Consider the following 16725-nt stretch of genomic DNA (forward strand, 5'->3'; position numbering starts at 1 on the left):
AGCATTAAGTGGTTTTTGTTTTTCCTTTTTTGCGCTCAATGACAGACACTGATACCCACACTTACAAGCACGCACAGCAACGAATGCCACAGAACATTTAACATTGTAAATCTGTTCTTAAGCATTTAGCCCCGGGTCCCCCCCATTTACCATCAATTCCAAAGCCAACGGTGACGCCGGCGCTGACGTCGACGCCGCCAAAGTGTACTAGACACTTGGCTGCGGCGCCCCGCTTGGTGTTCCTGCTCAAGGACTCGGCGCTCTATTATTCTATGCTCAACATTATTACGCATTCTCTTTTGGTTGTTTTAGCCACTGATTTCTCTCGTTTCGTGCCCTTTTTGTTGTTTATGTTTTTGTTTCACATTACATTTGACAAGTGTGTGTGTGCCTGTTGTATTTTTTCTTGTTTTTTTTTTTTTGCTATGTTTTGTGTTCACTGATTTTGGCAAATCCTTGCCCTTGTCTTGTCTTGGTCGGGTCGGGTCCTCCAAATGGCGCGCTCACACACGCTTGTTGTTCTTTCTGCTGGATTCCTTGTCTTCCTTATGGTGACCTAGTTGCTTTCATTCGCATTAGCCGCAGCTGTTCTACACAATTTCTGTTCATCATTTCATTAACTTGTGCCATTCTTTTTTTTTTTTGCGCTTCCTACAAAAAACAGTTTTTAAAGCATTTTTTATGCGCTGCGAAAGCAGCCGTTGTTGTGTTCAAATACTATTTAAAAAACGTTTAAGTACTATTTGTCGAACTTAAGTTCTCTTTACTAATTCTCTAATTTACTTAAAAACAAACAAAATTCTGTTATTGAGAATGGCTCGCGTTTAAGGGACTGTTTGATTTGATTTTGTTGGCAAGATTAATCAGGTGGACCAACATAGATACATTTCGGTCCTTCGGTTTGGCTCTCATTGGAGTTTCGTTTGGAGACAGATTTATTAAGCCTATCTGTGAGTAGATTCTTTCTTTAGAATTCCAGGATGAACATTGAGGTACAATTTAAAAAACGTTTAAGTACGATTTGTTCAAATTAAGTTCTCTCCAAATATGGGAATTTATCCTAATTCACTATCTTACTAAAAGACGAACAAAACACTACTATTGAGAATGATTTTCGTGTAAGAAGCTGTTTGTTTGCTTTTGTTGGTAAGATTAATTCGATGGATCACCTTTGGCAGCCCTACATAGACACGATTTGGCCCTTCGGGTTGGCGCACATTGGAGATTAGGGGAGTGATTATTAAGCCAGTGATCCAGGAGCAGGTTGTTTTTTTTTTTGTTTTATATATTAATATGAATCGTCGTACAGATTTAGGCCATAACATAACATTTAGGGGACCAAATTTTAAAATTGTGCATTGCATTATATACAAGTATGTACATTTATAGCGAAAACATTTCACTATAACTTAGTTAATAGGATGAGCCAGTTGTCTTATCTTTAGGCGGGTAATTGAGCGAGCTGCGCAGAGGGGCCTGCTAAGTTTATTGCGACTGGTTTACAGGCTTATTAGGAATTCCACGGTCTCCAGATTCATGGTGCAGAGTGGAATCGCGGTATCGTGATAAGTCGCAATGTTTTATTCTGAGCATCTGGACTCGTCTTCGGTTCACGCTGTAGCCAGTCCTCAAATGTGGATTGTGTTAGCAAGTTGTGAGTCTGTATATCTTCTTTGTAATTGGAGAAGGAACATTTGGATATGCAAATATATTTTTTTTTATACACAAAGGTGTTTACATTAGTTCTCACAAATGTTGGCACTTGCAGACATTTTAAATTTGCTCCTCCCATAATATGAGGAACCTGGCCATGGCCCATGGCAGCACAAATGTCAAACGCCTGCAAATTGAAATTGACGTTCAGGCAACTGGAGGTCATGAAGCTGCTGTTGACTGTTCTTGGAAACAGGGCACTAGGGTCTTTTGTCTCCAACATTGGCCTTTGCTCGGAGCCAACAAGTCAAACAGCTAATGGCAACGACTTTGAGTTCTCGTCCTTGGCACTGGCATTGCCTCCTCTGTAGCCACTGGAAGCCACGCCCCCGCCCACTGCCCGTGTGACGACTTCGGCGACTATTCCGTTCGTAATGAAGCTGCATTGCATGAACCCACAAACCTTCATTTTAGAACGCTTATCAGCTCAAGCCCTTTTTTGTGCAGCTGCTAGCTTGTTAGTTTTTTTTTTGCGATTATTTTTTTGCATTGTTCGCTGCTGGTGACGTTGCAAATCTGCTTAAATGGTTAGAATGCTGCCAGCAATTTATTTTCGCGCTTTTTTTGCGGCCTCACCGAGAACATTTTCATTGTCTGCGCGCTGCTGGATGGGCGTGTTGCATTGTGCAGCAAATGCATTGAAAATATTATGCTTTGTGCTCCAGGCGCTGCTTAAACATATTTTTGATAAATCGCAGCTATTTTCCTGTGTACCACATTTAATCATATAATGCGTTTAATATGAAATATTTTTCAACATAACACTTAAGTATTGCAGCGGAGGCAAGAACACTTCAGATTCGTGCAACCAGCAATCACAACGTCAAGTCATCATTAAGATAAAGAGCTCATGTCTGGCGCTCAATAAAATATATAGTATTCCATATGGGTCGCATTGATACACAGACTTACTGCAGAAAATTTCACATTTTACGTGCGGCTTAGAATTTACAGTAAATCTCCCTGACCAGTACGTATACGTAATGCATGATAAGATGAACTGGCAACGTTACGTATACGCAACGTAAGCCACAAACTGCAATAAAATTGCGCACATTTCCTGCATTTGTTCAAATTTTGTTGAAGTCGTCGCCATTGTCCTCGTCAATGCGGTTAAGCTTTCAATTGGCAATTGAGGCAAAAATCAGCAACTTTCATTGTCTTTCTGCTGCACTTGCTGTTTCATTGTTGCTCGTAATTGCAACTGCTGTGCCAGTGAATAAAAATCAGTAACTCGATTACAATAGAAATCGCTCTGCTTCAATGTCCGGCTGCCACTTGAACAAAACTTTTACATTATTAGGAAGCACTAAGTCGTTAAAAGTTTTCAATTTCTTTTTATTTTCTTAATTATTTGTGTACTATTTGTTTTGTTACAAACAAGAAGAGCGTGCACATTAATGAATTGATTCGTGCGAGGATATATTTTGGCTCTTATTGGTTGCAAACGGATGCTATAAAATATATTCCCAACATTCTGGCCATTCAATATTTGGGAATTATATGTTAACAGTATTTTGAATGTAGTATTTAAAAGGAATAAATTTCATATCTACTCACCGGTTTCAAAAAATACATAAATAATTTTTTGGAGTTTTCTCAATTTATAAATTCTTTTACAATCCCGCTTAGTAGCTATACAATTCTTTGATTAAATCCATGTCTAGCTATTTAAATACTTTAAGCAATTGCTAAAAAATTGATTTTAAAAATGTATCCTCTATGTTGGAGATGAAACTCTTAAAATGGACGCACGTTTTTTCTTTTAATTATCTACATTTGTGTTATTTATTTTATTATAATTGTACTGTCACTTCATCTATAGAAAATCAAATATAATTAACATGAATTGAATATGAATTTTTTCTGCTGCTTCTAAATAGAGAAGAAGGAAGAAATTCAATTAGAAGAAAAAAAGGAGAAGCACTCAGCTTCAACGAATCAATTCTGAATAAAGCAGCCGCGACTCATTTAATTGATTTGTCGCGACAATGTTTAATTTAACGCGGCCTGATGTTTGCGTTCTCCTCTCTCTTTTCTTTGCAGTTAAAATCGAAAAGTCTCACGCACTTGGATGGCCTCGATACTGTGGTCGCCTGTCAGCATGGAACGGCAACCACCGCATCCAGCTCGGGTGCTCCAGTGATGGCGTCGGCGATGATGGCGGAATGTCTGGGCAGGCAAGCGAATATGGTAAGTAGATGTGCAAAGGTGTATGTACCTCACACATGTATTTTTGTGTATGACATTGCAACAATTGCAAAACAAAAGATCCGGATTGTGTCTCCAGGATACATAGATTAAGCAAATGTATCTGCACTTGTCATTCTATTGTTAGACAGTCTTAGACAGGGCTGCTGCATGATTTTCATTTCTCAGCACTGTTAGTGATGTGGAAAATTGCACAGATTGATGGCAAACAATTGTGTTAACTGTTTTTCTTTGATTTTGGTTTTTCCTCCCCCTCTCTGCTTTTATCTTGGTTTTTGTTGCTGTTGCTGTTTTTGTCATTAATTTGAGCGTCATCATTTTTTTGATTTGCTTTAACTGGTATCTATTACAAAGGCAACTACAAAAGCACCATCTACAAAAGAGAAATCAATTTTTTATTTTTTTCTGTGCCTGTTTCTGAGCATTCACATCCGGCTATATAATTTGTTGCCCTTTTCCCCGCCCCAGTACGTGACTTTTCTTCGATTTTTCTAGCCTTGTTTTTGCTTGGCTTGGATTTTTTTTTTTTTTTTTTTGTTATGTTTGAGTTTCTGCCAGAAGCTAGAAATTAAAACGCATCGTTGTCTATGTTTGTGACTGACTCATAATAGATGACAGACGTGTCTATTAAGCATTGGAGAACAGGAAACTGCCAATTAGTTGCAAGCATCCACAAACGTGTCCCTTCACGCACACTGCCACCCACATTTATACGCAGCCAACGAGCATTTAGCATATTGTGTATGACACGACCTAAGGATGGTCGCAGCAGTTGAACCTTCAAATGAATTATGTATACATGTTAATTGTTGGGTCATCCGTATGATAAGAGGTTTATTTTCTATTTATAGTAAAAGTGCTTAAGTGCGTGAAGATTCAAAACTGTAACTTATCGAATAATTGATTCGTGTCACACATTAATAGCGGTTTTTTTTTTTACTTTTACTTTTAACTAGGCTTATCCGATGCTATCATTTCAGTCAATGGTAGACCTTTCTAATGTTTTTTTTCAACTCTACGGATGCAAATAAAGTAGTAGGACACCCTAGATTTTAGGTCAGTCAATGGTAGACCTTTCTAATGTTTTTTCAACTCTCCGGATGCAAATAAAGTAGTAGAACACCCTAGATTTTAGATGGCTAGTGGAAGCCTACATTCTAACGCTAATATTTTATATTTTCGAGTAGTTGTTCATGATGGGCAGTAGTGGTCGGGGTAATTCTTGGGTATAAATTAGACATGTACAAGATTAAGATACAACAAAATAAAATCTTAAAATATTTTGGATTAGGAATTCATTCTACAAATGAAAGGAACGCTCTTGAAAGTCTTCTATAAAGAAGAATTTATAGACTGCAAAGAATTTAAGTTCAATGGCCAATGATAGGGATAAGTTAGGTACATACTTCTATATATGTATAATTTATTCGATTGAATTTCGACCAATTATTTATTACTTACTTTCTTTTATTTGTAATGCCTTGCCTGAGCTTTTGTGTTGTGATCTCTTACAGTCGGCACAGTATTGTACAAATAGTCACAACAGTACTAGCTACTTGTAGTAATGCTGTAGTCGCACCTCTTTCTATTGCAAATATCACTCTTACTCTTCTTCTATTCCCTGTATATTTCTCTGTCTCGCTGCTCCCTGCTTTAAAACTGCGCTCTCACGTAATCACACAACCTTCCACCCCCACCTCACGACCCGCCTAAAATGCCGCACCCGACCCCGAACCCCGCGCCTTCACTCGACAACCGATCGTAGACGCAGAAAATAGTCCAATCAAAGACCCCAACACACACACAAGATCCCTATCCCGTACACCTCAAGCCCCGTGCGCCCACGATATATACACAAGCGGCGCAGCAGCAGCCACAACAACAACAACAACAGCAACAGCTTATGCGGCGAACGCCTTCGCTGATGCTCTCACCAACGCTTGCGACTACGGCCACGGGCACAACCACATCCTGTTGCCACAGCGCACACATTAGTAGTAGCTCCAACACCCACCTGCAGCAATCGTTCTTGCCTTCGAGCCATGTAACAACAACAACAACTTCGGCAACTACAACCACAACAACAGCAATTACAACAAGCACAGCAACAACGATGACAACTCATTCCAAACATTTTCAGTGCTCTGTCAGCGAGACGATGGCCGGTTCTTCGGGAACGGGCAGCTCGCTGAGTCCGGCCTTAGCCTATAGTGCCACACCCACTGGAGGGGGCGTTTTTTATTATGGTAGTGCTGCTGCTGGTGGTAGTGGTGGCGCTGGTGCTGGTGCTGGTGCTATGACGCCCACCTCAACGGCATCTAAGAAGAAATCGTCGTTTATGCAACGCAAGAAACCATTATTGACACGCAGCGAGGTGAGTCAGTCAAGTCTCCCGTTAGACCCCATGTGTGTGTATATGATACATTAGTGTGCGTGTGTGCATGAAAGGAAGAAAGACAGAAAGAAATAAATAAGAAAAAACCTTCATTTTAATTAAGCCTGAAAGCCCAAGGGCCGCAAAGCAACAAGCGCCACTCCCCCTCGCCCATTATTCGGATGATGGCGATAAAAATAATAAAGATGATAAAGATGATGAAAAGAAAAACACTTTGTAAAATGAATAACATAATACTCAAGAACTTTTGATTTTGATTTCTTCCGCTCAGCGCCCCAATCAGAAAACAAATAACGCGGCACACAAGTCATGAGAGCAGCACAAAAACACCAACAACTCTCACCTTTCACCGTTCACAAGTCACCTTTTCATATCCGACTCTTTCTTTCTTTACATCTCTCGAGACCCAAGCGAGGAAAAGAGAGAGAGGGATAGTTTTTATAACCCGTGTGTATCTCTCCCCATCGTCTTCCAGCTGCTTGAGTCCGCTGTGACTGGCATTGAAATTTCTTTTCAAATATTTACTGCATTTTTTATTCGTCATAGTTCCCTGTGGCCATTTATGTCCAGCACCTTATGGTCTGATACCTTCTCTACCTCCGTGCCACCCCCCGTATCTCTCTCTCCCACTTCTTTATTTGCAATGTGCTCGCAATGACACCCTAGACACTTCGTTTGCTTGCACTTGCTGCCGGCTTAACACAATTTTCCAGCCATTCAAGTATATACTTATACTATGTACGAGTATACAAGTATATAAATATATACGTAGCTAGTTCCTTCGACTCGGTAGACCATGCCGATGCCTGAGCCCGCGGCACTTGACGCACTGCTTCTCTTTTTTCCATTTTTCATAACTTCTGTCGTCGGTCTTCCTTATTTTTATTTTTAAATATCTACTATATACTACCAACGGCTTGCCAACCGTCTGTTGTAGCTCCTCCCGGCAATTGTGTTGCGCCTGCTTCCTATGCTACTTTCGCTTTCAACTAAGTATTTAGTATATCTTGTTGATTTTCAATTAAGGAAATATAACGAATCCTTGAGAAATCTGCTTCCCTAAGTGATATTAACTACTTATAGCACGGTACTTGTGTTAACTACCTTAATATTTATACTGTAGCGTATTTATATTTTTATTCAGATAAAGTAAAGTACATATATAGTATACATTTGCATTTAATATGGATATCTAAAAGTCATATCGTCTATAATATCCATTAAAATTGTATTTGCTGTTGCTATCTTATCCCAGCATTGAGAACCTTGCTTTATTCTCTATGCGTATTAACTAAATAATGGTCATTAAATAAATTATAATACTGAACCATTTCCAATTTACTATTCAGTACATTTAATAAATAGATGTTCTTGGATCATTAATTAGTTTAATCCAATATCTAAGTGAAGGCCTATATGAAGAGTTTTGTGTAGGATTCAAAGTAACTAGAAACTCTAGTCTATTAATATTAATATTAAGACCCCACAGGCGTCGAGTAAATTCGACATCTGACGCGTTGACATCTGACGTATCTATAATTAACGTGTAAATATGTACTTCATTTGTACAAAATCTAACTTAATGGGATTCGAAACTGTTTGAAAAAGGTTCACCCTATCCCTTCAATTATTAAGGAAAAGTAATGTGGAGTGAATAGGAAATCGCGCCTACCTTTCCCAGTTTAAGAAAAACAGATATTAAATTTAATCACGCTCTACCATTTATTGGTAAACTTTAGTGAACTTGTAGATTGCGGCAAATTGGTTTCCAAATTACTTACAATATACTGCCAAAAGGTTTTAAAATGCTGTGTTGAGAATACAAATATTTCGTAAGTAATTTCTAAATTTAAACCTGTCTTATAACAAATCCATCTACTATAGTATATAAGTCCTTCTAAATGTGTAGTCGATTTAAAGCATAGCAACACAACGAATATTGTAACTCAACTCAGGTGCAGCTTTGCAGTTATGGAACCCATCAATCGAATTCCATTAAGCTCTGCTCCTTTCATAGCAGCAAATTCAGTTTTTAATCCACACCTTTTAGTCGAGCTTGCAATCAGTTTTGACGGCATTCGCAAATCATGAAACCAAATGACAAATGTCTAAAGCCAACTGATAAATCACTTTCAATGCCAACAAATCAACAGCAACAGTTGCGTTTCCTGCCAAAGGGGACAAAACTACATTTTGCTCTTCGCAAAAAGCGCGGAATCCATTCAGAAATGCAAGTCACTTGTTCATCCCATTTGGTCAGATGTCAAAAGATTTTCGACTCAACGGGACCCATGCTGGGCACAGGTCATATGGATTTGCATAAATGTGTACAACGAGGGCGGTTCGAAAAGTCTGCGTTTGAGTTTGAAGACTAACCTTTTCCTTGTAAAATCAATGTGTGTATATATTCTTGTATGGAACAGGATATGATTGTGCTTTTGGTAATGTTTTCGTTGATTTTATCTATTGAAATATGTGCTCTGACACTAACTTACTATTTGAAAAGAATCTATTGAAATGGTTAGAGGGCTTTTGAAAATTCAACCCGCAAGTGGGTAAAACTTTTTTATTGAAATGCGATGAAATTATCTCACAGATATTTCTTGGTAGCCAAGGAGGTAAACTAAGCATTCCTTTTATTAATATTGCTTTCATATTCTCTATTCTATCTGATTTATGATAACACGCAGGTATCCAGTTCCGAATACTTTTCCGTTTGCTTTAACTCAGACACTTCGCATCCACCGGACGAGGAATTTATAAGAGCGGCAAAGGGTGTGACGTTGTTGTAAGTGGCACGCAAATGTGTAATTTCCTTATTTTAGATTTATTGTATTCCGCTTTATGTTTCATCATTGTACAGCAATGCGCTAAACCAGTCTTTACGAAGGCGAAACCTTAGTTTCTCCCAAATAACCATAACGGACAACAATCCTACGCCCAGTTTTTTAGACGCAGGTAAGTGTGACTTCTGACATAATTGATAGGCCAATGGCATTCGAAACGAAATGTGAATACATACAGGCCCCACGCCGTTGACAAGCTCATTGGATGAGAATACTGACGTAGAGAACTTGGCCGGTCATCACCTTATTATCACGGAACGCGATAGTAGTCGGAAAACATTGCAGAAGGCTGCATCCTTTGTAAGTCTCATTTTTTGAGTTTTTGCTTTCTATCTGTTTCTAAATTTGTTGTCCAATCAATTGGTTCTTTTCTCTGCCTTATTTCTGTTTAACTCAAAGTTAAGATATTTTGTTCAGTTGATCTGTAATATTTCCTTTCCATTAGGGTTCCCGCCAACGTCCACCCCGTCTGCTCTCTTCGGCTTCGACGGAAGAGACCAGCGAATCAGCGAATGTGGCAAGCAAGCAGATCAAACCCCGATGGTCGTCCATTTTTGGCGTTAAGAACCCGCAACAAAGTCAGCTTTGCGAGCTGCTCAACAGCTACTCGAAGAGTGGCGTGCCACAACAGCCGGACGCACTAAACTTCCAACATCCCGACCTGCCTGCCGCTCTCGACTATCTGAATCACATGCACAAGTCCTGGCGAGATATTGTGGACAGTGACGGGATGAGCGACAACGAAATCAAGATACAAACTGCAATATGGGAGCTGGTCACCACGGAAGTTTACTACATCCATGCACTGCAAACGGTTACAGATGTAAGTGTGAACCCATGAATGCATCCCTCAGTCACGCCCTTCTCACACATCCATGTGTGCACAGCTCTTTCTCGCCTGCCTGGCAGCCGTGCAGGAGGAACGCCTGCTGGCCGACGTCGATCAGCATCGACTGTTCTCGAATGTGCGCGCTGTTTGCGAGGCGAACATCCGGTTCTGGACGTTGTGGCTCTATCCAATGGTGCGGCATAGCGAGGTAACCCGCGAGCCACTACGTTGTGCCTTCTTTCAGGAGGGCTTTATAGCGTTCGCCTCGATATTTGCCCCATACAAGATCTACTGTGCCGAGCAGAGCACCTGCCAGTTCTATTGCAAGGAGCTGAATCAAAACAATCCGCTCTTTACCTCCTACTTGGCATGGTGTGAGTCTCAAAAGAAATGCAATCGACTGCGTCTGGCCGACATCGTTGTCCGACCCATGCAGCGACTCACCAAATACAGCCTGCTCCTGGCAGCCATAAAAAAGCATATGTCCGATGTGGACGAGATCGAGGCTATTGACACCATGATACACAGCGTGGAGAACTTTGTTGGCAGTGTGAATAATCATTTGACCATGCGGCAGGAGAACGAGCGTCTCAAGGGCGTTATGGCGCGCATTGAATCCTACGATGTTGTGGTGAGTGCCTTTCTAAAAGAATACTCCACAGATCTGTCTATAAACTAGCTTTCAAAACACTTCCTACGACCTAAAATGTAAAATGAAATTGGACATTTCAAATATTTAGTTTCAACTTCTCGTAGCAAGAGAGAAATTTAATATATTATATTTCTTCTTCGACAAATCGATTAAATTGTTTGAATTCAGTTCACGTATCTTTTTGCTGAGTTTTTAAGTTTAATTTATATATTGATTGAACAAATATTTTATAATTATTTAAAATAATATAAGTTTTTTAACTACATCGAAATCAACTAAACTATGGAATTAGAATTCAGAAAATATAATAAAATGACAGCCATATGGGAGGAATTGAAATCTGCTGCTATCAATAATAAAATGTTTAAGAATTAATTTTCAGAATTAAAAATTTCCAAACAGTCGATTCATTCTATATGGATGCCCCTTTATTTTAAGTATAAAAGAAAATATAAAATATATGTAATTTAAAAACTTTTTCAAGTGCCATTTTTAAGGATGCTAAAAAGCAATAGGATCGCTTGAAACCGAAGCTTTAAAGTGTTTGGATTATAAAATAAAATAGTTCTCTGCAGATTTAATTTAGGTAGGGAAAGCTTTGAGAATTAAAATAGATTTTCAGAATTATAAATTTCCAAAAAATGTATACAAGATTCAATTCTTCCCATATGGTTGTCTTTTTATTTTAAGTAAAAAAGAACAAAACCTTAAATCAATTTAAATACTTGTTCAAGTCGCATTTTTAAGGACGTTAAGTAATATTAGTAATATTTGCATTTGAAACCGAAGCTTAAGGTATTTGGATTACATTGAAATTTGTCCACATGCTCCTAAAATATTTCTCTTTTAGGTCTCTCTGCAGATTTTATTTAATTAGAAAAACACGAGTTTATTTTGTATTTCTAAACTATGACTCTTATTTAATATTGATTTCAGGACACCAACAACGAGTCGCTGGACAAGCTAATCAAACAGCACAGTCAAATGTTCGATTTGTGTGCACCGATGCGCGGCTGTCCCGTCCAGCATGTGCGGCATCTGTTCATGGAGGGCGATCACAGGTTCAAGGATAATTTGGGGAAGGTCGATGTGCACTGCTTCCTGCTGACAGACATGCTGCTCGTGTGCAAGACGATAGCCAAGAAGGGTCTGGGCGCATTGAAGGTCATACGCCAGCCATACCTGACTGATCACCTAATGGTGCACTTGGGGCCCAACAATACCCTGAACTGCGTCTACCTAAATGAGTTCCAAGTGGCCACCACAGCGTTTACGCTGCAATGCACCGAGGCGAAGAACTGGCATGATGCCCTGTGGCGGGCCAAGACTATCTATCAAAGACTGAAACGTGGAGTTGGAGGCGGTGCCGGCAGCGTGGGCGACAGTTTTAGGTTTGGCGGTAGTGGCGCCAGTGGCGGTACCGCCGACTCTTTAGGCGTTCGCAAATCGCCAATGAACTCATCGATATGCAGCCATGTGTCCAGCGCCAATAATAGTCACAGTGGGTCCGTGGAATGGAACGATTCCCGGAACATTTCCGTTGATTTCGAGAAGACAAACTCGCTGTCCAGCGACGAGGGCTCTAGTCTACTAACGGGTAAGTGGCTATAGACCCATTCACAGCGTTTTCTGATCAATATTTTCAATATACGTGTAGGTGGTCATGGCCAGATGGTGAAGATGAAGCAACAACAACAGCAGCAACTGCACAAACCCAAGATCGCAACGATCGCCACCGGATCGGGGAACACGTTGTTGGTGCAGCCGATCAATCATTTGGGCCAGAGCCTGCCGAATCTGAATTTGCATCACAGCCATACGTAAGTTGCTGATCATCATTCCAATCAACTCTTTCGTAAACATCACAAGCCAGCAAGCCACCACGCAATTCAGCACCACAATCCATCATCCGTATCAGCATCAGTATCAGCATTTGTCCAGTCCCATTGTGTGACCTTCCGAAGGTCACAAGCACCCTTGTGTATCGTAGTTTTTGTTGTATCATATTATACATATCCTATTGTTAGAGATCACATTTAGTTAGCATTACTAGTTGATTGTAATTTATAATTTTGTTTAAACATAAGACCAAAAGCGAAGAAATTTATTTACAACAAACAAATAAATTTAAAAATAAATCTTTTTTAATCAACATTAAATGCTGCCTGCTACAATAAAACAACAACAACAACAACAACATTGCAACGATGTGAAAACTCATCAACACCACTTCAACAATGATCATCTGCGCTAATCACTCTGCCCACCCAACCACACCCAACACCACCCACACTTAACAACTACTTCTCGCCGTTTATTTTGAAAATCTGTATATTTACAAAATGCTTCAACAATTATGTGTTTCGAACCACTGTTCTATAATCGGGGTGGGGTCTCTCCTCACTTGACTCGCTCCCCTTTCTTCCTTCAATATTTATTTGATTTGGCTTTGCTTCGCTTCGCTGCGTTTGATTTCGTTTCGTTTCTTCTGGCGATCCCTTGCTCTTTATAGTAACCTTTACCATACTTATAGTAACAATACACTGCTCGTGCCGGGCACGACATCTAGTCACTCGGGCAACTTACTGTTGTCGCCCAGTCATCGCGGCATTTCCTATCCACCGCCGAGCCCAACGAGGTGAGTCCGTAGATGAAGACCAAGACAGTATGTGTAGACCAGAAACATACGACTATGTGTAGTGTGAGAGAAGCGATCTAAACTGTACTCGAACATGAAGTACATATTGCGATTGCTGGAAACTGTCTTCTTTGTTCTTATTCTCCTTCATGCGCCCCATTTCTTACATCACTTCTGTTTCCGTTTCCCGTTCTGTGCTCCATCATTGTCAACATCATGCTTGTAACGACTGATTAACCACTAATCGGCCCTTCAAATTGAACGCATGTCTCTAGAGTGCCGCTGCGTCGGGGCAATGCCTTCTCCACGTCCACAAAGAATCCACCGCTACTGAAGACACGCAACATAACCTCACAAAACAGTATTAATTGGCACCAGATACCAGCCACACCCACCCCACCCAGTCCACAGTCGCAGCACAATTCGCCTGGCAATGTTGGTGGCGCCTCTAGTCTGCAGAAATCCTTACCAGCCCTCATCACCAATGACAGGGAAGCCCCGGGAGTGGCGAAGCCATCATCGAGCAGCCATCAAACGGTCATACCTTCTACATCGAATCACAATCTAGCACAGCTACAACGACCATTGAGTACTGAGACGGATGTTTGATGCGGGCACCTTATCAGCCACAACTACAACAACTACAACAACAACGACTACAACGGTTCCAACAACAAATATTTAGCATTTAGTGAATATAAAATTTAACGCTTATGGAGAATTATGATTCGGTAAATCAAACAATATATACTTTCCAACTAACATATACTTACCTACATATAAATGTTTATTATGAAGGAAAACTGCACTTTTGGGTCCAAACTTAAGTTTGTCTGCATCTGTGGCTTACAAGCCTGTCTCCAATCCATATGTCCTAATCCATAAGTATTCCTAAAGTCTTTATTCAAAATTTAATAATAATTGCGTGTGTCAGAGACACCAAACCACTTGAAAGTATTGAGTATGTGTATAAATATATACATAAATATTTTAATATCTGGATGTAAATAAATACTATAAATGTGCAATAGAATGTTTATCAACATATGTACTCCTTCCTACCATAAATGTAGTAGAAACATTTTAAGATTATATATATTTAATATTCGTAAATAAACCTAAAGACATACATACATACATATGTAATCAACACTTGTATTCGATTAGGCTAAGCTAATATTGACTCATTCTAGGGACAACTTGTACATGAAATACTGAAGTACTTAAGTATTAGAGCGCTGCATGAGTGAGTACACAAAAAATACGTTTTAATTTTTTTTGTTTACAGTTGCGTTTTACACTAAATGATATTTATAATTGAACATTTGTTGGAAACCATGTGCCATTTTATATCTACTCGTGCAGGGCTCTAATGCGGCAATAGCATTCATTATTTTGGCTGGCAGTGCGACCATTCTGCAGAAAACCCCCCATTTTGAAGAAGGGCTATCTAGTTCTAGTTGTAAGATATATTTGAAAACAGGCATAATTTAAATAAAATTTCAATAATTTATTTTGGAAGAGGTCACAAAAGTCAACCTATACTATTTTAGTCAAGTTAGTTGTGGTAAGTTTTAACCTAACAAACCGATATTGTGTATCTAGCATCAGAATTATATAACAAGCATACTAGATTTATGTCTAAATAATATTGGAATTTTTATTTTCAACACGAACTTCGTATGCTATATCTATATACTTTGTCAAGTCAAAGGGGTCCGTTATCGTTATCATTGTTTAGAAATATGCTGTGATCATAAAATGTGAGTGCAGGAACTCAAACCAGTTATGGTTTGGAAAGTCTTTAGAGCTACACGCAATATGCATAATTTCCCATTTCTTTTAGCCGCTAGCTATAGGAACTTGAAAAGGAATTATTAAAGTTCCTTGAAACATCTATTACTGTTCTTCCTGCAATTAACCTTACCACATACTTTTATTGAGTCAATAGTTAATAGGTATAGTAAGTAGAGTAGTCATGTATATGTATACAAGATTTATTAAAACACTGTAAAGCGAACATCAATTTTGAAATATATAGTATACTATATATTCGTATTATACAATTGTATCATGTATATAGATCTGTAAATATTCCTCATGAAAAAAGCGTGACATAAGTTCTAAATTATATATAGAAAATAAATTATATTGCGCGTATAAATACGTGAATGTAACTACAACTGTATATAAAATCTACGTTAAAGATTATATTAGACTCCAAATATTCATGCACATATTGAAGAATTATATAGTACTGCTTAAAGAGTTCATTTCAGCTGCAAGGCAAAGCAAAGCAATAAGAAATTAAATATAAAATTCACAGAAATACCAATACATGCTAATACTACAGTTACAAGAATTACATAGACGAGTGATATATAAATATTTATATATATTAAGCAGCCAGGATATATGAAACCGAAATAAATACATAAATACTAGGTTGTTTGCATGCTCCGCTTCAAATAAATTAATTCGTCTTCGTTAGCCAAATGGTCAAGAAAATTCCACCAAATTACAAGATTATAATAAAATATAAATAAGTATTATACCGAAGCTTTAATTACACGCTTATACTATAATAAACTATTGTTCAAAGCGCTACAGTTTGAGAGAAGCAAACTAAATAGGAACTGGGTTTTCGTTTAGTCGCTGCATAAACAAAAAGCCCGTTATTAATGCTTAGCTGCTTCAATGTTCAACTTTGATCAACTACTACTAAGAATTGTCTAATGATGTGCAAAGTTGGAATTAGAAAAGGTATAAAGGGTCTGGCTAAGTGTTAAAAAGTTTAATCTTTAAGCAGTTAAGCAACCAATAGTCAAACTTGTTGTTTCTTCAAATACACAGAAAATACATAACAAATTATCTTCTGGTAGCCATAGAATATACATACATATGTCTGTTATTTTATCCGATAACTGCTGTCTACGAGTTTAACGAAAATAAATCAAAAGCTTTTGATTTACACAATTACATCAATTGAATTTTTTGTGTATATACTATTGTACTATCCAATTGTTCAATAAAGGGCGCATGACTTCTGGAAATGACCCAAATCTTACTCTATAACTATGATGTTAACTCATTCATGGGAAACAGCAGAGCTCATTGAAATAGGAATTATGGAATGATGATTTACAAAACGATATATTGCAGAGGGATTTGTAAGCTGGCCTGATTTAACCGAACAGAAAGAAGCTTGATCGAATTTGAATCGATTCGAAAACAAGGAAAAACTTTATGTTTGAATGGCCAATAAGTGGTTCGTTTTATACCCTATACACCCAAAGGCTAAAAGGGTATAAACGTTTTTCGACTAATTGAGACTAAATTAAAGTATATGCACCAAAAGTCTAAACTATATATGTACATAAGTACATACATATGTGTGTACTCGCATATATCCGTATCTTATTGATCGGCGTAACGAGACGA

The 16725-nt window shown here is 38.6% G+C and overlaps 1 protein-coding gene across 5 annotated transcripts in view; it reads left to right on the top strand.

Annotated features, from left to right (window-relative positions):
- Nucleotides 1–14318, top strand: part of LOC115623000 — a 97262-nt gene extending 82944 nt beyond the window's left edge. For 2 of the 5 annotated variants that reach the window (XM_030517160.1, XM_030517161.1), the window contains exons 3-12: nucleotides 3760–3906; nucleotides 9010–9107; nucleotides 9183–9277; nucleotides 9344–9465; nucleotides 9611–9988; nucleotides 10053–10625; nucleotides 11583–12243; nucleotides 12304–12466; nucleotides 13159–13284; nucleotides 13560–14299. In XM_030517160.1, the coding sequence (XP_030373020.1) occupies nucleotides 3760–3906; nucleotides 9010–9107; nucleotides 9183–9277; nucleotides 9344–9465; nucleotides 9611–9988; nucleotides 10053–10625; nucleotides 11583–12243; nucleotides 12304–12466; nucleotides 13159–13284; nucleotides 13560–13893 (2697 nt within the window). In that variant the 3' untranslated portion in view covers nucleotides 13894–14299. Of the gene's footprint in view, nucleotides 1–3759; nucleotides 3907–9009; nucleotides 9108–9182; nucleotides 9278–9343; nucleotides 9466–9610; nucleotides 9989–10052; nucleotides 10626–11582; nucleotides 12244–12303; nucleotides 12467–13158; nucleotides 13285–13559 lie in introns of all 5 variants that reach the window. The other 3 variants (XM_030517163.1, XM_030517162.1, XM_030517164.1) reach the window with 3 other exon arrangements.
- Nucleotides 14319–16725: the final 2407 nt, after the last annotated feature.

The sequence above is a fragment of the Scaptodrosophila lebanonensis genome, unplaced genomic scaffold (genome assembly GCF_003285725.1).
Source record: "Scaptodrosophila lebanonensis strain 11010-0011.00,11010-0021.00 unplaced genomic scaffold, SlebRS2 tig00000043-arrow-pilon, whole genome shotgun sequence".
NCBI lineage: Eukaryota > Metazoa > Arthropoda > Insecta > Diptera > Drosophilidae > Scaptodrosophila > Scaptodrosophila lebanonensis.